The sequence below is a fragment of the Varanus komodoensis genome, unplaced genomic scaffold (genome assembly GCF_004798865.1).
Source record: "Varanus komodoensis strain SLA01 unplaced genomic scaffold, ASM479886v1 scaffold4, whole genome shotgun sequence".
In the NCBI taxonomy this organism is placed as follows: domain Eukaryota; kingdom Metazoa; phylum Chordata; class Lepidosauria; order Squamata; family Varanidae; genus Varanus; species Varanus komodoensis.
The window spans coordinates 1,380,008-1,402,011 of NW_025335941.1; the positions used below are offsets into that span (position 1 = coordinate 1,380,008).

At 39.4% G+C, this 22,004-nt stretch overlaps 2 protein-coding genes and 1 long non-coding RNA gene across 9 annotated transcripts in view; 2 read left to right on the plus strand and 1 right to left on the minus strand.

Moving 5' to 3' along the window:
- LOC123029106 overlaps positions 1–13,460 on the plus strand; it is a 28,933-nt gene extending 15,473 nt beyond the window's left edge. Inside the window, exons 3-4 of one of the 3 annotated variants that reach the window (XR_006415853.1) lie at positions 2,586–2,706; positions 4,478–13,460. This is a non-coding gene — a long non-coding RNA (uncharacterized LOC123029106). Of the gene's footprint in view, positions 1–2,585 lie in introns of all 3 variants that reach the window. The other 2 variants (XR_006415852.1, XR_006415851.1) reach the window with 2 other exon arrangements.
- SMPX (small muscle protein X-linked) overlaps positions 55–22,004 on the minus strand; it is a 27,879-nt gene continuing 5,929 nt past the window's right edge. For 4 of the 5 annotated variants that reach the window (XM_044441703.1, XM_044441701.1, XM_044441700.1 and 1 more), the window contains exons 3-5: positions 20,958–21,041; positions 17,277–17,421; positions 55–179 (exon numbers count right to left, since the gene is read on the minus strand). In XM_044441703.1, coding sequence (XP_044297638.1) covers positions 17,284–17,421; positions 20,958–21,041 — 222 coding nt within the window. In that variant the 3' untranslated portion in view covers positions 55–179; positions 17,277–17,283. Of the gene's footprint in view, positions 180–16,177; positions 16,791–17,276; positions 17,422–20,957; positions 21,042–22,004 lie in introns of those variants that run through there. The other variant, XM_044441702.1, reaches the window with a different exon arrangement.
- The window catches only part of MBTPS2 (membrane bound transcription factor peptidase, site 2), a 42,247-nt gene continuing 41,291 nt past the window's right edge, over positions 21,049–22,004 (plus strand). Inside the window, exon 1 of the mRNA XM_044441698.1 lies at positions 21,049–21,433. The gene's annotated coding sequence lies outside the window, so the exon portion shown is untranslated. The remainder of the gene's footprint in view (positions 21,434–22,004) is intronic.

A 22,004-nucleotide genomic window follows, 5' to 3' on the forward strand; every position in this document is an offset into this window, starting at 1 on the left:
GTATTTTTATATCATTTGTACAGTTTATAATTAGCAAAATAGATAACAAGAAAATTGATATAAATGTGTAAATATATTTTTATGGAGGGTGCTCATAATTATATAAATATATAAACTATTTCAGTTAGATTTCTTCATTATAATCCATTTAGCTTCTCCATATATAACTCTTGGCAGACCTGCACAAAAAAATAAAAATAAAAAAATCCAAATCAGTTTCATTTGCATATTTAGAGAAAATGCATAACATTCTAAATGACAACATACTCTTACGCCTAGAGATGGAACATCATGATTCATCTGAACATCCATTCCACCATTAGTCAGTGGTCACCCAAGCTGCTGAGTGAGGCAAGAAGTTGGCGTGAGAGATTTGTCTTGTACCCAGACAGGAAGTTGTCATACATAGCTAATCTAACCAACACCCTTGATGGGGGTACAGAGATCAACAAGACCTGTCTAAGGCATCTGTCGAGACAGAGGGGAAGTGGTTAATATCACAGTCATTACTCAGATTTCCGCCCCTCCCCCAGGGTTTTACCAGTCATGTGCATGGACTTGCTTGTAGGCCTAATCACACACATGCAGCCATCAGATTGTCTGCAGTGATAGCACAAATTGCTGTCCAGATGTGACCAGCAGCAGGACTCACACATGGATAGTTCACGTCAGAGTTCAACACCAGGTGGAGGTGGAGGTGGAGGTTCCCTACCTCTGATCTGTTCTATGAGTGGGAAAGGTGAGAGGCAGACAAAGCCCGCGGTGTGCTCACGTGGCTTCAGGTTCACATGCTAGCAGTATAGGTCGGTTGCCCCTGCTTTGGGCTATGTCACCATCATCTGCTGGCCTGTGGCCTCTAGCATGCCAATTAAGCCAATTAAGGCTTTGGGATGAAAAAGAGTTCCTCGTCCCAACCTACTGATCAGCAAAGGGCAGAGCCTGTGAACAGCCCCATATAAATCCCTGCACTCTCTTCAGCCTTGCAAACATTCATTGGCCAAAGGAGACAAAGAATCTTCCCTTGCTAATATTATTTTGATGCGTTTCTTGCTTACTTTTGTGCCTATATTTCTGTGATCCTCCTTTCCTAAGCCCCAAAAGGAGAGAGCTGGGGAGTGGGGCAGAAAAAAGTTGCACCACTTGTGATCCGCAAAACCAGATGCTACTTTGGAATACCTATAATGGTCCAGTCTTCTGCTGTTGGTCCAGAAGAGCAAAGGGCTTGCAAACGTGCCAGAAGATACATAGTCAGTGGTAACCATGTTGGTCATTCGCTTGTGTTACCTGCCTCTAGTTGCTTAACCTCTAGAGATGAACTGAAATGGCTACTGCTTTGGATTCAGCTGTGAGCCTCACTGACCCTACTGTAGAAAAGTGCAGTGGAAGTTCTCTCCGGAACAGTTGTTTCCTAGCACACACCCATCAACTTGGATGTAAAGAGGCTTGGTAGTTTGAAATTGCTGTCAACAGTTCTTATTTTCTTATGTTTCATCTCAGCCTTTCTCCAAGGATCTCATCAGGTTGCTGTACACTGTACCTAGTTTGCTTCCTACGTGCACTCTTAACTCTGAGAAGCACGTTTCAATGAGATAGATTAAGTAACCTAAAATTACCCAGTGAACTTTATGACTGAGTGGGCATTTGAACCTGAATCTCACTGGTCCTAGTCTGACGCTCTTAACAGCTATGCAGTGCAGCTCTGCTACATTAGAAGGTTGCATTTTTGGAAAGGAAGGTGAAAGAAAGCATTAAACTTCTGCAGTTTGCTTGAATGAGTCTGAGTACACAAGTGTACTTGCACTTCAATCTGAGTAATTACACTCTGCCTACACAAATTCTCCCTGCAGTTGCATTTTGAAATGCTCCTTAGCTGTTCTTCTCCTGAACAGTGCACATTTCTGAATACTGTGCTTTACAGCTGTGGGCGGATGAAATGACACTGAACCTTGTCCTCAGTTTTAATGGCACAGCACCTATTAGCTCAACACTGTACTCAGAACATCTTGTGCTCCACTACCAGAACACTATTTTGATAGCAATTACAGTAAAAGAAACCAATGTAATGTAGTTGATTTAATGCATATCCAGGATGCACCTGTGAATAAGAATTTCAGTTGTTTGTTTCAATTAATTTATTGTTTTATATACTAAAGGCTTCCTATGTACACTCACCTGAGAGTAAGTCCTTTGAACTAAGTGCAATTTACATTTAAGGAGGCATGCATAGATTTCTATTGTGAACCTGATTGCACCATTTTCTGTTAATCAGGAGTGCTAGGGTCAAACTGCATGACATGGTAAATACAAAGGGATGTGTCCAGGTGTGGTCATACTGAAAACTATTTAAATAAATGCATAAGGTGCCCACAGTATGACTAAGCCTGGATCCAAGCCATGGTGTTTCTGGTTTACTTTATTCAAAACTGGGTCTGAAGTGATCCTGGGTCTGAAGTGGCGATACATGAATGAATGAAGTTTAATGCTTCAGCCCTAGTTAGAACCCATCTGAAAATTGTCCCCCAATCCCTATGCAGCTGTTAATAGTGATTTTAACACCCCCCTCCTTTTTGTTGCTTTTTCCCTAGTTTTAACTGCTGGCAGGATCTGTTTTCAGGGTAATCACAGCTGGAAAGCATAAAATTAAACTTGTCTCTCAGCACTACAGCTTCAATCCAGATTGGGGCATAAACAGAGGTCTGCTACATAGTAAGTAAAATAAGATGTTTGGACTGACCAAGGGAGCAGATCCTGCCTGTGTGTCACTGATGGCATCCATTTTCCAGATAATCATGCTGAGTAATTTTATCATCTCCACGTTGAGTGCATATAGATATCTATATTCTCCTACCTATGTTTAGTGCTAAGCAGTTAATAATCCAAAGACCTTTATCTGCAGCTGGTGAAAATATCCCCCACACTGGACACCATGATCAATCCATGCTGAACATCTCTTTTACATTTGAACAAAATACACAAGGGCACGAATGTACCTGATGAGTTCTTGACCAACTCTCAGGGTTGCATCTCATATTAGTCTAACCTAAGCCCTATTCATTTCAATGGGACTACTCTGATGTTGGACTACTGTTGGATACAGTCTGGTTCCCATGATAATTGCAAACCACTGTGGAGTATTAGTCATCATGATTTGTGGCACCCATGGTTCCAGGTTGGCAATTCAAGCACGTGCTGTTACAATTTCTCATTATGCAGAAACTTGGTGGGGTGGGTTGTTGAGTGGCTGAAAAGCTACACAGGAAGCTACCCATGGGCTGTTTTAGGGTTGTGGGTGGTTTGGGTTTTGAACTATGCCAACTCCCCTTTTCTGTGCTTGCCCTTAACAAAAGGCTATGGTGCATCCCAAATATTCAAATTGGCTACTACTAGCTTGATAGGCTTCTTGTTATGTGAACATGGCAATTAAGTACTGATCTTGTGTGTGGATTGTGTCCATTATTATTTTCTTAGAAACATCTGCTACATTAGTAGGCAAAAATGGAAATCTATAAAAATCATGGATTTCCCCAAATTTCTCAGTTCATCCTTTGGTGTAAAATTGGAATAAGTCCACAAAAAAGGAAGTATGGAGAACTTCCTGTTGACATTGTTTCTCAGAAGGCTCAATATGTACCTTTTGTCCCTGGCCACCCAATTACCCAATCTGCAGATATGGAAGACAACAGTGCCATGAACCTACAAACTTTACCACTAGCAGAAATCATGTGCCATTAAATGAACACAGCCAGTATTCAAAGATATGTTGTACACTGAGAATCACCACTGTTGTTAAATCAATAAAAGGAAATTAAAGATGGCAATGTTGTCCCCATCAAGCTTTATGAATTTTAGCCAGAGTCAATTTCAATCAATGTTAATGCTACCGCCCTCGCAACATTAATTGATCTCTGGGACTTGCCATTTTTAATGGGAACATTGTTTATGAGCCCCCTTTTCTCAAATGTATTTATTTAAATTCTATTCTGCCCAAGAGCAGAACCTCTCTGAGCAGTTCACAACAGCACATTAAAAAACACAATTTAAATACACCATATTAAAACATAACAAAACGTTTACAATACAAGGTAGTTCCCAGAACTTGATCATACTGGCTGGGTAGCAGAAGTGTTCCATCAGGTATCGTGGTCCCAATCTCTGTAGGGTTTTATAGGTTAAATCCAGTGCCTTGAATTGGACTTGGAAATATATAGGCAGCCAGAACAAGCTGGCCAGAACTGCTGTTATGTGATCAGGCTGTCTGATCCCTGTGGATCATTGCCAGAACAGCATTGAGCTATAGTAAGCCATCATCCTTATTTTCTTTTATTGATTTTGATTTCACTGAATACCATAAACTTGTGATCATTTGTAAATTAGCACACCACTTTTTTTTCCAAGATGCTTTTTCACTCCAAACTGAACAGCCTTGATTAAATTCTGGCAATGTATTCACATGGGTAACATTTTCCTCCTGCTGCAGGCTGCTTTTGTGTCACCTCGGATCTCCAGTTCTAGGCTTCCAAATGCAAAACTGTTTTGAAATTCAGCTCCAGCAGAGATCAATGAAAGGCTGGGAATGGAAGAAATTGCGCACAGAAGGCTACATGAATAAACCTGGTGTGTTTGCTTCCTATGTCAGGGGGAACAGTCTTTCTGCCAGCAACATTTGGGCCATTTTCCTAACAACTTTTCAACCAACTGCTTTGGTATTCTACGTAACCTCTAAGTAATTCTGTTGTGTATGGGTGGGTATATATCCTACTTGCCCTACTCAATGAAAGTTTTTTTATTGATTTCAGTGAGGATAAGAGTATTTTGTTAATGAATTAATTACTGATAATGGCTACTGGATAGTTCCTGGGGTGCTGTGCATATTCATTTTCTTATGCTCCATACGTTTCCAACTTATTCTGTGCACCTGGTAGTCTGATCCCAGAAATCTGCCTCACCCCACCTTTTCATTCTTTTAGGACTGTAGGATCTATTCGAAGGTGTTGAGAAAATTAATTTTCTAGTAGCAATAAAAAAAAAAAAATAAAAAAAAGATCAAATTGTACAGGTTTTTTTTTTCAAGTTTTCACTTAAATCAGCTTTAAAAAAAATAAGTGGCATGAACAGAAGGATTTACTTCAAATATTAATAATAATATGCAGGTCTGAATTTGGGTTGAAACATGATCTGCCCCGTTCCATTTCAGAATCCATACCATGTGGAGCAAACACTGGATAGCTGGCTGGCTGGCTGTGTATCATATAATTAATCATGGACATAAGATTCATGTGCACGGAGACTTAAGTTTTGGTTGTATTATCAATTTGTATTATGCCACTTTCAAGCACTTTACCACTGCAGCCTTACTCAAGGCCTTTATATACAATCACATTATTGGGGCTAAGTTAGAACTCTTTGATGTCCCTATTTGATGTCCCTCTAGCTAAAATCAAGCAATTGTATGCTATGTGTCCAAAGATGCATGAAATGTTTCCCACTCAACAAGAATCTAAGACAGACACCATGTGATGTTTACTCCTCAGCTGAGCCCATTTATAGCTGTATTACTCACCACTGTCCCCGTTAGTATACAGGACCTTAAAAAATAATAAAACATGCCCTTTATACAGTTTCAAATGATGAGTGATTGCTGAATTATACTCTTAAAGCTTCTTTATATGTTGTCCTCTGGGTAACATGCAAGAGCTATTGTATTTGCATGGACAAAAGTTTGCAATTAAATCACTTATTGGACAGTTTAAGTGAATGAAATGAGGACATGAGGTTTCATAGTAGCAATGCTAGTAAAAGAGAATAGGATTTTTTTTTCCTTTAGTCCAGGGTGGGGACGGGGGAAAGGGGATCCTTCAGATGTTGTTGGACTGAAACTCCCATCAACCCTTGCCAGCACACACACTGGTGAATGAAACTGGGAGCTGTAGTCGAACAACATCTGGAGGGCCAGATGTTTGTTATCCCTGCTTTAGATACAGGAAAAGTGTTTGTTCCCTTAGCATTTAGACAATAGTTTCAACAAATAAACCTTTCTGAGGAAAAGGAGATAAAATAACTGTGCAATTATATTTATGCCTGCTGAGAAACCCACTGAGAGCAACAGGATGTATGGCTGAGCACAGGATTGCAGCTGAAATTCAGTAAAGTACAAACAGAATGCAGTTCAAATATTCTTGCATTATGAATTACAGCAAAGAAAGTTAGCATCTGTCCATTTATTTTTCTCTGGCCTGAGCAGGAATTTACCTTTGGCCTCTGCTTAGAAATAACCTAGTGTGGTAATGGAGTATGAGCAACTTTTTCTCACTTTGGCTTCAAGTTTATGCAAGACTGGAAATTTTGTCATGTGGCAGGCAAGAAATGTTTTCCCTCAGGAGAAGGTAATGGCAAGTGTTGGGAGATACAGCTTTACTCAGATGGTTCTTCTCCTGGTGCATTTCTTCTTTTCAGCTGGCAACATGGTTTGACACCACCTTCCTATCCAAAGGAATGCACAGCTGTTTCTAGTACTCAGATCAAAGAGCACAGTTCCTGTAGCAATATTAAGCATATTATCATCATCATGTTTAAACCACCAAGGGGGAAAGGCTCCTTCAGTAGAATAGGCTGTGTTATTTCTTACTGATCCACAATTGCTAGTTTTTAATTCACACATTTAATTACCTATGTAGTTCTGAGCTAGGCTATGGAAGGGTGGGTGATCCAGTTGAAGGTCTGTTTAAAAGCAAAATGAACAGGTTCTGGTTGTTCTGTTTTTAAAGCCTCCAGAAAGCTCTTGTAATGATGGATCCTTCGACTTTCTTTTTGGTCCCTGCTGTTCCTAAGCAACAGATGTATGTAGACTGATGCCAAAAAAGGAAGAAAAAAAACTCTTTTCTATTGCTGCAGCAAAACTGCCCTACATTGTATTTTAAAAGGGACAAAAATAAACTGTAAAATGTTGCATAAAATGAGAAGTCCTACAGGCTGATTTGGAAAAAGATGAAAAACTTAAAAAGACAAGTACAGTCAAGTGCTGAATGTGTCAGAACTACAGCCAGTGTTCTTCAGAAATAGAGGTAGCAGACCCAGTTAGCAAATGCTGACAGTGGACCACTTTGCTCTGCATTTTATTTATTTTATTATTTTATTTTTAGGACAAGTCCTGACAGCTCTTAGCCTATATTCCTCCTTAGTTAAGGGCCTCAAGTAACCCCTACCCAAGATGAGGGTGTCACTTGGTTTTTGACATTCTGCTAACCATGAACTCACTAGGGTCACTCCAGTGTTCTCTACTTCACCCATCTTCCTCATCCTCACCTCTTATTTCCTCTTCAGTCATACAATCGTAGGGACAGAAAGTCATTTAGTCCAAAGGGAGGCAGAAAGTACAGATCTGGATCTATTATTAGAGCTCTCAAGTGATTTGCAGAAGATCAGGAAGGTTTCTGACACCTCTTTATTGCAACAGCAACATTACTCTTCCTCCACTCACACTTTTGCGCCATTTGTGGTCATGCTTTCTAATAAAAAACAGAGAAGATCCCCAAGCCTGAAGTTTACTCACCCCGGACCTAGTCATGCTACATCAGCAAATCTGCTGCTACAATGCCCACCTTTGCCTTCCTGGATAGAGTCAGACTTTGACTTCCACTTCCATGAATTGTCTAAATCCTGAGCAAGACTTGCTCACAATCTTAGCCAAACCACTAGGCCTGCAGCCATGCTGTAAGTGTGCTGGAATACAGCTGCCATCAGCCTGATCTTGACAGCTGCACAAAGGACTCCATGTCATGTTTTAAAATATGCATGCCATCAGTTCTGCAGGGGACGGGGACAGCAGAGGACGAGTGCAGCACCAAGACTGACTTTGTCAGAACTTACAATCAGCTGCTTGCTGCTACGGATCTGTGCCATGTCAAGGTAGCATCCTTCTTTACAGATGTTACTCAGATCTCAGATGTTGCTCAGATGTTACTCAACTTAACCCTTTAGTAACTCCATGTCAATCTAGTCAGTTTATCAACTAAATACATGTGAAAATGGCCAGAGAACAATAAATCATGACACATGTTGTCATGTGCAAGTATATCACATTCAGCATTCTACATTGCCCAGGTGCTCTTTAGTCATGCACAAATGCTAAACTTCAAGTGTGGTTCAGAAACTAAAAATGTATGAACACTTTCTCTGGAGTGTTCATTCAGCTGGGCTTGGAAATTACAACCAATTCTGACTCCCATTAGAGTTACAGTTCACCTATCACTAGCAATTAATTGAATATATCTGATCATCTAAAAGAAAAGCCCCAGGCAGATGTAAGGCCAAACCCACCAGCTTAAATTTAGTCCACCAAAATGTGTTCAATTAAGTTTTTCAGACAATGAGACAGGATTATCCACCATGACTATTAAAACAGCACATATTCTGCACTTACCAGTTTGACTATGGCAATGTGACTTTGTATTTACTATTCTATATCTATAAGACGTCATGGAAAGTTTTAGCTCGGGACAGTAGTCTAGCTGAAAAGTGACTTAGGTTCTTACATGTTTTCAGGTGAAAGTGCACCTTTCCTGTGATCTATGTCATACTTTTCTTACAATTACATGCTGAAGAACTGACATTATTTTTCATTTTTTTCTAGTCCCTTTAAAAAAAATCTTTAATCTTTTAATTTGCATTGATATAGTAAAAATAACCAGACATATATATACAACAAGCAACTGCCAACCTCAGCTCAGAATGTTCTCATACCAGATTAGTTCAGATGAATAAAAAACTTTGAAATACACACGTTCACTGCAGAATGCTCTTCAGCTTTGTATTAATAACAGTATTGGAACAACTGTTATCAAAGATTGCAACAGGCTGTACCTTAGTCCAAGCAGGATTATAAATCACCTGAAAGAAAGTTTTGTATTTCTGAGTAAAGAACATTCCTGACTCCCTGCTCAGCTTGCACCTGAGTCTGTATAAAAAGTAGGAACACAGAAAGTGTTTGAGGGCTAACAACCTTCAGTCCCTGAGAGTAAGACCCATGGAACAAACAACCCAAAGAACCTGTGTCCAAAACAAACAACCACCCACATGTACAGAACTGTGCTGCAAGTTATCAATGAAGAACCAACCACTCTCTACACCGGTTCGTTTCTGGCGAGCAACACTGAACATGTCAGTTCTCACCAATGTCACTTAAGAATAAAGGTAAGTTTATATGTCATGAAGCCAGCCCAAGGGCTGGCTGACTTCCCAGTGCTGATTATGTTATGCGTAATATCAGTAAACACAGGACATGACAGCTATTGGGTTGCTGGCAGATGATTATATTCTCTTGCAAGTTTTCAGGATGGATTGACCTCAGGGTTCAAATTCAGTTGCAACAATGGAAGGACCTGACCTAAGGAAACTAATGAGTATCTACTCACAGGCGACGATCAGTAATCAAAATGCAGGAAAATATGATTGAGTCTCATGTGAGAAACTTAGCCATCTTCACGTAATTCCTCTAAGGAAATCACAATTAATTTGCAAATATATGCAGGACATTTAACAAGGGGTCTGTGTAATTATACTCTTCAGCACAAATCAGAGTGATTCAGCATGCATATACTTGTCAATATGACATTAAGTATTTCACTTCCATTTAGATGTGGTCAAAAAGAGCAAGGTGTAAAGACAACACAAGATGAGAGGGAACATTGTGTTACACTCGTGGTACAAAGGATAATGATTCCCTAAGTACCCAGATAGAGTTAGGTGCCGCTTTCATCAATGCCGCTTATGCAATTCCATAGGATTATGCTGACTGGTGACATTTAAAGGTGATCTTAGAAGAGATCAAAGGAGTTTCTCAACATGGAGGAAGAGCTTTCTCATGTTACACTTCTGCTACTAAGGTACAATGCTGCCTATACTGTTTAAGCTTAAGCAACCTGCAGTATCTTGTACTTCTGCTCAAGAAAAACTAACTTTGATACTATTGAAAATAGTATTGCAATGATACCATGTTTGGGGTTTGTGTTTGGAGGGAAGGCAGGAGATCACTCAGAGTCTGGAACATTCAAGTAAGTAGGAAGGACTTGTTGACAGGACCATGAAATGACAGCTGGTTATGGTGGGAATTCTGTCAGTTGACAGTTGGAAGAATAAAGAGATGGTGGGTAGAAGTTAATCCATGGAATATGGCTTGGAATAGAATGAAGGGAATACAAGTTTTCAAAGAAACTCATTCTTAAAGGGTCTAAGCACCCACTGTAAACTTTATGCCTACACAGCTGTGAAAGGTTTCCATCCATCCATCCCTTATTATCTATACACAAACCATTACAAAAACCAAGCAATAGCTAAGAAAAGCAGAATGTTATCATTCCCTGTTGGATAAGAGACAAGAACATATTACTAATTTACATTATTAGCAAAATGTGAAAGAAAGACAGACAGGAAATAGGTTTCTGGTTGTCAGGGAAACCCAGTAGGCCAAACTGTGAAACAAGCTGAATAGTTTGCTCTGCTTTTATACTTAAATGAGCAAATGACTAGAATAAGTTCAGCACATGCATTTCTTAGAAGGAGCCACAGCCTGGGAGAAAGATGCACTGCAGCTGTCATTGCTGCACAGAACTAAAAATAATAATTAAACCACAAGATTTGAACAGAAGTCCAAATCCAAATGACATCTAAAGGTTCCGTCAAACATACTTCATTAAAAGCTGACTGCAAAGAAGCTTATCAATGCTGTTAAATAAATAGTGCTTGAGTGCCGCCTTGAGGAACAACTGGTGCCTGCAGATCAAAGCAGCTTCTGCGGCTAAATTCAGCTGTGTATGTAAAGGGGCACTTCCTCGACCAAGAAAAGAAAACAGAAAAGGTAATTCCAGTATAATCCCAGCCAGTGACTCTAGTTTAAGCTGGATGAAAGCACAAACACAAATGCAACTTGCAAACACACATATGCACAGAACTGTTCATTTATTGCTGTGCCCTCCTTCAGAAAAAATACATTTGTGTGCCTTACTTTTCTGCTTCTAAAACAATAGGGTCTAGATATAACTAACACTTGTGATTCTACATATGAAAAGATACTTTTCACAGAATGAAATTGGAGACAGAGATAACTGCAAAAACATACTTTAGACAAGCTCAATGCCTTGTTGACCTACCAGTGAAGGGAAAAAGGAACGTGATATGAAAAACAGCATTAGTCATGCAAACCTATACCTATCTACTCAAAAGTATGCCACAGAGATGCCAATCGGACTTATTCCCAGGTAAGGAGGTAGAGAAAGGCAGCCTACCTTTCTCAGGAAGATGAACTAAATACTGGACTACTGCTGTAGTTTGTAATTTAAAGAAACTACAATGTTTCTGGGAAACATCTCCGTTTCACAGAAACCGGAGATTCACAGTGAACCAGTGGTTCATAGAAACCACCAACCTGAAAACTCTCTACAAAAGTGAAGATGAAAGAAAACTAGTAGATGTACTCAGAAATTGGTGGGGATGCACTTTTGGGGTCTGGTTTTGCAAGAAATCCATATCTGTAACTGTGATTTGAAATGAGCTCTGAGATGGAATTTGGGGTCATCTGGCAAGATTAAGCTTTGCTGGTTTGCACATCCTTTGAGGGAGGACTACAAAAATATCTCCTTCCATAAAGTTCCTTTCACTTACTGTTTTCAGGATCTAGGCCCTTTACTGAATTTTTTAAAAAATAATGCTTGTGTTTTACTCCCTATAAATAGTATTTTATTTTGCTTGATCTTAAAGAAATGCTCTGCTTCTCCAGCCTCAAGGTCTGAAATAATTTTTGTTGAGATATTATTTTTCCATATCAAACTGGAGTCCTGTTGCTGTTGGGGATGGCTTTTCAGTTCTTTTCTGATTGTAAAGTAAAAGCATTTTCCCATTTATCTCTTTTGGGAGCAGTATTACAGTCAGATGCAGATAAGCTACTGCCTCCCCCATACGTTTGTCTGGAAATAGGGAAGAGCTTTTTCCTCTAAGTGCACTTTCGGCCACTACTATTGTTCATCTATGTGAACAGTTCTGTACGGCCAGACTGGGCATATTCACCATTTGGAACAATGTTTTCCCTTTGGCAAGGAATATGAAAAAAGACCGAACCTGACTGCAAGCTGCAGGCTTGCTTTTACTTTCTATGAGGGGAGTAACAGGCCTTTTCAAGGCAAAAGAACAACTAAGAAGGTTCATTCATTTCCCTGCTTTGTACTTTCCCAGGTTGTTCTATTCCAAAAGGGACATGTCTTCCATTTTTTAAAGTTTCTGAGGAATGCTACTTTGATGTCTCTTATGAGATAGAGCACTGTTCTTCTGAGTGCTTTGCAAGAAAATGTCCCTGATCGCTTTGGAAGATAGTTACCCAATATGTAAACACTTTCTAGGTTGAACTGCTACCTCAGTGAATGACAATTTAGCAGTTGGCATGGGGACAATGGCTGAATCCAGTACACAAGTAAAGATAGGCACGGGTACGTTTTCGGCTGTCTTTGCTGCTTGCTTATTGCAAACTGAAGACATTCAAACTCTGAATTTTGGACTGTGTGGATAGATGTTGAAATGACATCTAAGCCATTGCATGGTAGTGTTACATGTGATGTTTCCATTCATTAAGGGATCGGACAGAACAGCAAAAGAAATGATGAGTAGCTGTGAAGGAGCAATTCTAACTATATGGCTGTTGGGTCATTTGTTTAAAAAATCTGTCTTGACAAGTTGTCACCCAGAGACAGGAAGAGACTGTATTAAACTGTCTGAGCTACAGAAAATAATCTCTAGGGGTATACCTTCATTGACCAGAATTAGTTCATTTCTAATACTAGAAATGAAATCTAGAGAACTGAGAGAAAAATGGTTAACACATAGGCTCCTTGTCATGCACCATATAATCCATCTCAGTAATTTAGGGATGGAAAAATCTGCTGCCCTCCAACATTTTTAGACTCCAACTCCCATGAACTCCGGGAGTAATATAGCAATATAGCTACCAGTCAGGTATTCAAAACACCTGGAGGGCATGTGTTGGTTCCAAGTTGTTTGTATTCATACAGATATTCTGTTTTGAATATTACTGGGTTTTATGCCCTATCAATTCTATATTTTAAAAAAAACTAATTAGGCTGTACACATTCATTCAGGAGTGAGTCCAACTTATTTATCATTCTGAATTATGTTTAGGATTGTGCTGTAAATTGTGAATACTCTAGTGAGTAAATGGCTATACATCGTGTATCAGAGAATCAAAATCTGAAATGAAGAGTAAGTCCTTGCTCACATATATCCATCAGCTAAAGCCAGTTGCTCTTGTCCTGCCAGATGTTACCTATGGTTCCAACCCAAAGTAGCAATGTATCCAGTATGCTCAGAGACCCACATGAATGCTAGAATCTCATGGAGGACCTGAGGGGTTTTACAAGGACAAATGAAATGCAAAAGCTCAAATAAAAACATACTAAAAAGTATAAAGCAATACAATGAAAGAATAACTTAGCCTCCTATCAAGTGACATGAGGGAGAAAATTACAAAAGGGAGTGATGGGAGACAAAGTGAATCAGAAATGAATTAGCCCGATTACAGGTTGAGCCACAATATCTGAGATCACTTTGTCATCTTAATTGGCTACAATTTATGCAACTATATAGAATCTGGCTGAGACATTAATAGGGGGAAGAGTTTTATTCCACATCCTTGAGACCCATTCGTGAAAGTATTTGGAAGACTTACGGTGCTGAAAAGTAGGTGCAATTTTGAAGGTTAATTATGTGCATTATTTATTACTACCTTATCTTGATAGTGCCTGTTGCCATAATATCTCAAGTACAATTCTGTCACTCAAACGGCTCATACAATGCCCATGAATAGAGCACTGGTAGCACTGTATAATATTCTCTGTCAGAGGTCTCTCATTATGTTCTCCTTGAAGTTTCTTGTACATTGTACCTCTCCCTATCAAGTTGTTACAAAGAAATGAAAAGAGCAATCTTTTAATTGAAGCAATAGGGGCCTTCACTTCCATGGAGCTTGATCTTCTGGTGAATTGGCAGGAACTATGCGCTCTGCAATCGCTATGGCACCTTGAATGAACCCATCCATCAGAGCAGCAACTGTACAACTCTAGCTCTGTGCAGAGAAGGGTATGCATGCCAGAATGAGGGCAGGGAAGGTGGGAAGCGGTGAAAAACAGACAACATTGGACAAATTCAGGCTGTTTCCATGAGCACAGACAAAAGCTTTTCATGCTCAACTGATATTTTTGAAGACAAGATATGAACTTTAAAATTAGTTACCGAATTTTAGAACTCCTATGGGTTCTTCAACATTCTGCTCAGAATGAAGTTAAGCCCATGTATAGATCATAACGTGTAATGACAGCATACAAGATTTTTGCTTTATGCACGCTCAGTGAAAAATCCCGAGTACAATCATTGCACTATGTTGCACATGTAGCTTTCATGTTGATTTCATGGGCTCAGCTGAAAGGAGAACTGAGAGGGCAGCTGAAAACCCAACAGCCTTCAGGGAAAGAATAAGAGGAGACATTTGCACTTCATAAAAAAGCAGGTGCTGAATGGCTATGTTGACCTCCAGTAGGATAAGAAATAGGAAGAGGTCTGAGAGGGAGCCATGAGAATTCCTCCTTTTAATTAAGGTTTGCTTTAATTAATTAATTAATTAGCTTCAGTGTCATGATGATGATTATTTTCAATTATGTCTTATAAAACTTTTCATTTAAGCCTAACCGACCAGGTCCCTGCCATGGTCCTGTGTTATAACTAGATTTCTGTTTTTCCCCCTTTGGGTGGGAAAATAATCAGACACACACAAATGTGAGTCTGAATTGAATTTGATCTGATTTGACTCAGTCACTAATGCCCTGTGATCTCTCTTAATTGCACAAGTAACAAAAACATAAATCAGGCATATAGAAAGATCTTCACAGTAGATCTTTCAAAACACTACCTGATGCTAATAGAGCCAGATTGCCTATAGCCTTACCAGGCTGAACATCCCTAATCTTATCTGAGCTCAGAAACTGAGCAGGGTCAGGTTTGGTTAGTGATAGAACCAGCTTAGTGGGACATATAGAGGTTTTGTTTTGCAAATGAAAGTTCTACCCTCAAATCCCTGCTGTTGAGCATATCTCCTGTTCTTATCCTGGATTTCTCATGTATAGAATGATAATAATTGCAATGGGAATAATTCAAAGGACTTTTTGACAGAATTAGGGTGCTGTGGAGGATACTACTCCACATAGCTACCTCAATAATGTATCTAAATTTTAATTACATCTTAATGCAGGGTAATTTCATCATACCCTGGCATTTCCTTTTCTGCTCATGCTTAGGATACAGTAAACCAGACAGGAGTCTGATAGATTCCAAGATGCTAAGGATGCATTAGGGGTGAGTCTGTGGAACACTTTCCTATGAATTCCACTTCTCCCTTTGGCATAGTAAAGTGGTACCACATTTGCTCAAGAAGAGCTGCATCCAGAATCTGCACAGTACTTTTCCATGTTTATTCAATAAACCCTTCCTGGACACAAACAGACTGAGGGAATTTACTATTTCAAGTTAAGGGTACTGCTTTGCAATTAAGCCCTGTTCTGTTTTGCTATAGGACAGTCACTTTGCTACTCTCAGTTTGGTAGAGCTGGGTAGAAATTAGCATTTGTTCTCAGGCACAAGGAATATAGTATCCACATCTTTACATAGTCTAGGTAGTGGAGTGTTACCTGTAAAATACGGAGATGAGATTAGAGCTTTTCTCTAAAAGTAAAACCAAAGTCCTAGGAAATGAAGGAGGAGAAGCAAAATGAATAGTAAGGTGGCAGCAAATAAGACGTCCCCCTTGAAGTTTTTTTGGTATTTGGAGACAAAGGAAAGCAGGTTGAAGTATAAGCTAATAAGACAGAAGGTGTTATACTTGTCCCTTATATTTTGAGTGAGTGAGCGAGGATCGTTTAAATCTGAAAAGGCAGTAGACAAAGCATCCCTGGATGGAGAGCTGGATCTGGAATTGTAGTAAAAGGACACCCAAAGCTGGGAGTCCAGAATTAGTCAGACAAGGTTTATTCCAGCAAGACACTTTCTGGAGTTATGCAGTGTTCAGGGGTTTTTTGGTGCAAGAACAGATACCCAGCCTGGAGCACCAAAAACTATTTAGGCATTGTGGAATTATACTTGGAAAGATTTTGCATTCAGGAAAGCTGAGGAAGTTATAATCTCAAAAGACAAATAAAATGAAGAAGTAGGTTGGCCATGGAATGTCAGCTCCCAAGTGAACATAAAACAGATTATTGACTTCTTCTGCTTAAGGAAAAACTGTGTGTGCTTGACTTCAGGTAGATTTTATAGTCTTTGTAAGGGACTCAAAAACTCCAGGCCCTCAATAGCCGGTTGAAGTGATTCATTTGGAAAATGGATGGAAAGAAAAAGCACACAAGCTTTCAAGATAGCTCAGTATGGTATATAAAGCAGCTTTCATAAACTATTTAAACTGTCAATGGTCATCTACAAACCCAGAGAAACATTTTTACTAACTAACAGCACTTAAATTCTGCTTGAAATATGAGTATTTTTTTCTGGACAGAAAAACCTCTTGACACACCTTTCACTTAAACAAACACAAACCCCACTTATATTGTAATGGAATAAACTATATTTAATTAAGATTCAGATTCTTTGTCCGACAAAACATAAACTTGAATACAATGCTTGGATACAATTTAGCATTATGTGAAGAAACCTGGGTAAATCTCAGGTTTGTGCATTCCACTCTGGCACAGCTGCAAAAGGTGATTCAGATAAGTTTGTTACTATTTTCAATTCACTATGGTTTTAGTATTAGCTAAACCCTGAACTATGGTTAAACTTAACTATGATTTACTGAAACAAACCAGTTGTATAAAGCATGCAGTCCATGCCCCCGTCAGCTGCATCCCCAGTTCTTGTGCATTGGCGGAAGCTCTGAAGGAACATATGTATATGTACATTTGGGACATTTGGCTGAGCCAGTACCATATTGGGAGCCCTACATGACTGGAACTCCAGAAAACTTGGAGGTGCCCACAATTATTGAATGGAACATACATAGGTTCCCCTGTAAAATCTTTCTACTTTCTGACCACTGGTTCAGTCTGAGTTCGGGACAACACTTCACCAACCTACCACACCCTTCAGCTGTTTTGGACTACAACTCCCTCTTATGTATACATGTAAGATGTGCTTTAATCAACACTTGTGCAATGGCATGAATAATACTTTCTCCTTACCATTTTGTTATTCGTCAGCTCTCGGGACATATTTCAGCTCACTCTTTATGTTCTGGATCTCTGACAGGTTAACAGCTGGGCCTGGTAGCTTCTTGGCACCTGGCAAAGTCTTTTTCTTTTCTTCTTCTTCTGGAGTAGGAACACTCTGTGTGAAAAACAATGACCTCAAAGTATTATTGATGGGTTTTGTCTCAAAGTGGGTTACAGAGGCAGTACCAACACTGATACTATCTAATGTGTGCCTTTTGAAAAATATAAGAATTATTTTACCTGGTCATTTTCCAGTCTAGTTTTCTGATACATAAGGTAACCAGATCAGTTTTGTGGGGGTTTAGCAATACTGTAAGTATGATAAATTAAAGTTCTCAACTGTCCATTTCTCACTTCCAGTTGTTCAAGGTTTAGGGACACCCTAACTATAAAAGACATTATTTCATGCAGCACAAATGAGAAAAGGAGGAGATGGCCATGGGTTGGATCTAGGATCTTCCTTCCACTGATGAAGGGCTCTGCTCACAGAGGTGGCTTTGTCCAGTTTTGGAGAAACCCCCTGTACCACAGCTCACCCCATTCAGTGGGTTGATCCTATAAACTTCTGTTTCTCTGTGCATTTTCAAAGGGCTGCCATGGGAAGCTGGAATAGGAGAATCAATTTCTGCCAGCCCAGTTGCATGCTCTTCAATCCCACCCAAAAAAATGTGTAGCAGAAATTTGGGGATTTTTCCTATTCCTTTATTCTGTGGGCATTGATGCTGAGTGTAGGCATCTTCTCTTTTTCACTTGCTGCAAGACCTTATTGCTTCTCCTTTCCCAGGGCAGCAAACAGAGCATGACACAGGATGAGAGCCCCTTTCAAAGATTAGCATGTTTCTCAACTTTGAACTTGGTTACGGTATGGTCAACTAACATACTTAGAAAAAATGATGGTAGAAACTGGTACTATCAAGACTAGTCTGTGATTTGGCTTCTTTGTGATACTTCTAAAACAGCAGAAACAGATTTAAGTAAAAAAAGACCCTTGTTCTAGTTTGTAGGAAGGCAGGGAGTATTTCTTGCATGTTGTTGTGCTATGTTATGAATGAATTGTGGAATATTTCAGCATGTTAATAAAATCCCTTAGTATCCACAGATTATTTTCTTTAAAATTTTTAAAAATGTTATGTAAACATTTGAAACATTCTTAAAGCATGCTTCTTCAAATAATTCTTCTTGAATGACATCTAAAAATTCTATGAAATATAAATTAGTATTGAGACATCCGGTGCATAGGAATTTCCAGAACCTAAAATTAAACATACTTTAGCAATTGGGTGGTATAATAATAGGTAGATCACCAGAATGATCTCTTTTCTTTATTTAAAAGGAAGGGAAAGATGCTCATCCTCATATGCTTTTAAATATTTATATTATATTTAATATTTAATTGTTTTATGGCATTTTAGTCTTGTGACTATTTGCAATTTGCCCAGGAATGATTTGAAATGTAACATTTCAAATGTAATGTGTGCAGATTTGAAATGTAACAAATAAATACATTTAGATTTAAGAAAGAAATTAAACAGGGTTTACATAGTTTCTATAGCATTGGACCAAAGGGAAAAATCAAGTCATGTTAAAACCATTCTTCAATAGCACACACAAAGAACCTTGTTAAAATAAATCAATGAAAATAGTTCAGTTTTGTAACTGGTAAATGGGTTCAGTTACATGGTGTAAAATGGCTCAGGGGAAAGCTGTATCATGATCCAGAAAGGTTCTGCTCTGGAACTTCTCTTTTGAAAGCCATTATTGAATTTCAGAGTGCCTGAAGCCCCCCTCACACTTCCTCCCCAAGTCCCATGTGTCCGAAATTAGATTTTGGCTTGAAGTTTATAGAATTACTTAGATGTCTTGTGGTGGTAAATTACTTCATGCTAAGAGATCTTAAGCTGAACAGACTGTGTTCTCATCTGAAATGTTCACACCTCCTACATGGTTTCCTTGCTTCTTGCCCTTTCACTCTGTTTCCATCTATATCTAAAAATCTACCTACATTGCATCCCACTGAACTCCAATGCATGTATACTTCCAAGTACTCAAATTACATTGTCTGTTTTTTTGAATTTTTGTTAAGCGCAGTTTGATGACTAAATTGTACAATCTTACAAGTTTTCAAGATGACAGCTGGCTGTTGCTGTGTGGAGAAGAGATTCAGCACCATGAAAATCCTAACTCGCTATGATGAATATTCCACATTTGAACATATAGCTGCTGTGACTTGACAGGTAAGGAAGAGTATGATCCAAGCAAAGTACAGCACCACCAAGTTTTATACTTATCAAAATTTACTTGAAATTATGGGCACGTAATATAACTTAACTTTGGTTGTATCATGCACAGACTGAATAAAAATGCGCTGTTGACCTGAGTTTGTCAATATATCCTGCATTATTTAAATCAGAAATGTATAACTTCTACCATTTTGGAGGTTGCTCTGTTGTCAAGGCTGGAGCCTGGCAGTGGGGATATTCTCACCAATCCTGCATTTTTCAGGAATGGACAGGTTCCATGTTAGGTAAAATTAGCATAATTTAGCAGCAAGGATTTCAGGCAGTCTTTCAAATAAACCCACAAAAGTTATGCACCTGAATCTATATCTAGGTTTATACCTATGTGCAAGCTAACCAGCGATAACCTGGCAAGGGAGGGACGGAAAACTCTGGGCATGGAAAGTTTTCTTCTTCAGACTTATTCACCATTATGTATCTCCTTGGTAACGTTGGCAGCCAGGTGAGCATTTCAATGCAAGATTAACTTCACAGCTGTGGGATGCATCAGGTACTCCTAGGCATCACACAGGAAACTGAAGAGAAATGTAACACTGAACAGAGGAATTCATAAACTTCCAAGCTTTGAAAACAGGGTTCCAACTTTTTACTATTAATTAAGTTAAAATGTTGGAGCAGTGCCTGATGAAACTGCTTTTGGGACCAGGTCTGGTTCTTGATCACCAGCCGGCATTCCCTGGTATATAAAATGCAACCCAGTCAGTTGCTGTTAGCTACAGAAGGAACAGCACATGGGTACCCATTTGAATATAACTAGTAGCTCAGGAAGAGAGATTTGGATTAGGGTTGTGGAATGATGGGGTTGGTGATTGACAGCAATGTTTTCTCCCACAGTGCAGCCCTGAGCCAAACTGGGACTTCCTGCAGATGCTTTTTGAAGACTATTACATTAACCCTAAAAATAGATAGATTAAAAAATAGTAATGTTTTCTGATAGCTATGGTTTTGTTTTTGGCTTTTGGAATACAGCACCCATCAGAGCTTGGAAAGAGACGCTTTTCAGCTAGGGCAGTGAAGGTAAACCTGTAAGCTCTGCAGATGCTGCTGAACTCCAAAGGCTTCAACCTCAGCCAGAGTCGCAAATGGCCATGGATGAGCTTCAGTCACCACCCCTGAACTTGGAGGAGGACCAGAGGAACATTTCAGAACCATTCTTGCAATGCTTGTGTGGTGGGATTTTTGTTTGGCTGAACACATGTTGTACACAGGATCCATCCGTTTTGGATTTGAAAGAATTGATTTTATACTGGCTGATCCTGATATGGCTTCCTAAGGCAATGAGGGATGAAATTCCATCCAGCAGCTGAGGTCTTCCCTCAGGTGTGCTGCTCACTTAAGCATATACTGCTCTTACCTCAGTAGGTTCAGTAAATTCCTTTCTCTTCGGAGGCTGGCCTGCCCCAGGCAAAAGTGCACCCATTGGGATGTGGATGTTAGCCTGGAAATAGGGACAGTATCACGATATAATCAAATATAGAGCTGTTGTTCACCAAAATATTCATCAATATATAAAAATGCTTTAGTATATTCTATTGCCCACTTAGTCTGTTCCAATTTTTAATTTGTTTGCTTTAAGGCAGCATCTGAGGACCAATTCATTTTCACAGCAACCCAAAAGCTACAGCCCCTGGTCTAGGCAAGCCTAGCAGCAGGCGTGCACCCAGGCCTTGTCCATGCAGAGGAAGAGTTTGTTTGAACCCGAACTCCACATGGAGACCACTCAGGCTCAGAGGCAATTGCATAACCGCACACAGCACTCTTCTGAAGCGGCCTGTTCATGAAGCCAGACAATAAACAGAAGCCCTATGAACTCCTGAGTTCTTCACACAGGTACATGACACACTCAGTGTCGCGCGTTTACAGATAGGGCTTGATCCAATGGTATCCAAGTGGACTTTTGCTCATGCAGATGGAGTTTCCTCTTCCCCAGGAACACCCTGCATGCACCACAAACTTCCAGATCCCCCAAACTTTGGGAGCAAATTTCAGAGGTATGCAAGTGGCTGCAGTGGAGTGGGACAATTTGTGCTGCCGGCAATGCTCAATATGCTAATAGAAGGACACTGCTGGACAGAAGCCATATTTGTATGTATACTCGCCAAAGCAATTCTTTTATCTATATCTATATCTATCTATCTATTTATTTAAAACATTTCTATGCCACCCCCATCGCAACAAAGCCTTGGGGTGGCTCACAAAAAATACAAAAAAAATACATAAACAATAACAATATAACAATTTAAAAGAAAAAAAACATTTAAAACCCCCGGTGCATTCTCGGCTAATTTAAAATCCTAATAAATACAATAATTTAGCAATTAAAATAAGTTTTAAATAAAAAGGTCCGCCTGGCGCCGTCGTTATTTGTTTTTCAGCACCAGGCTAAGACCTTTTTATTTAA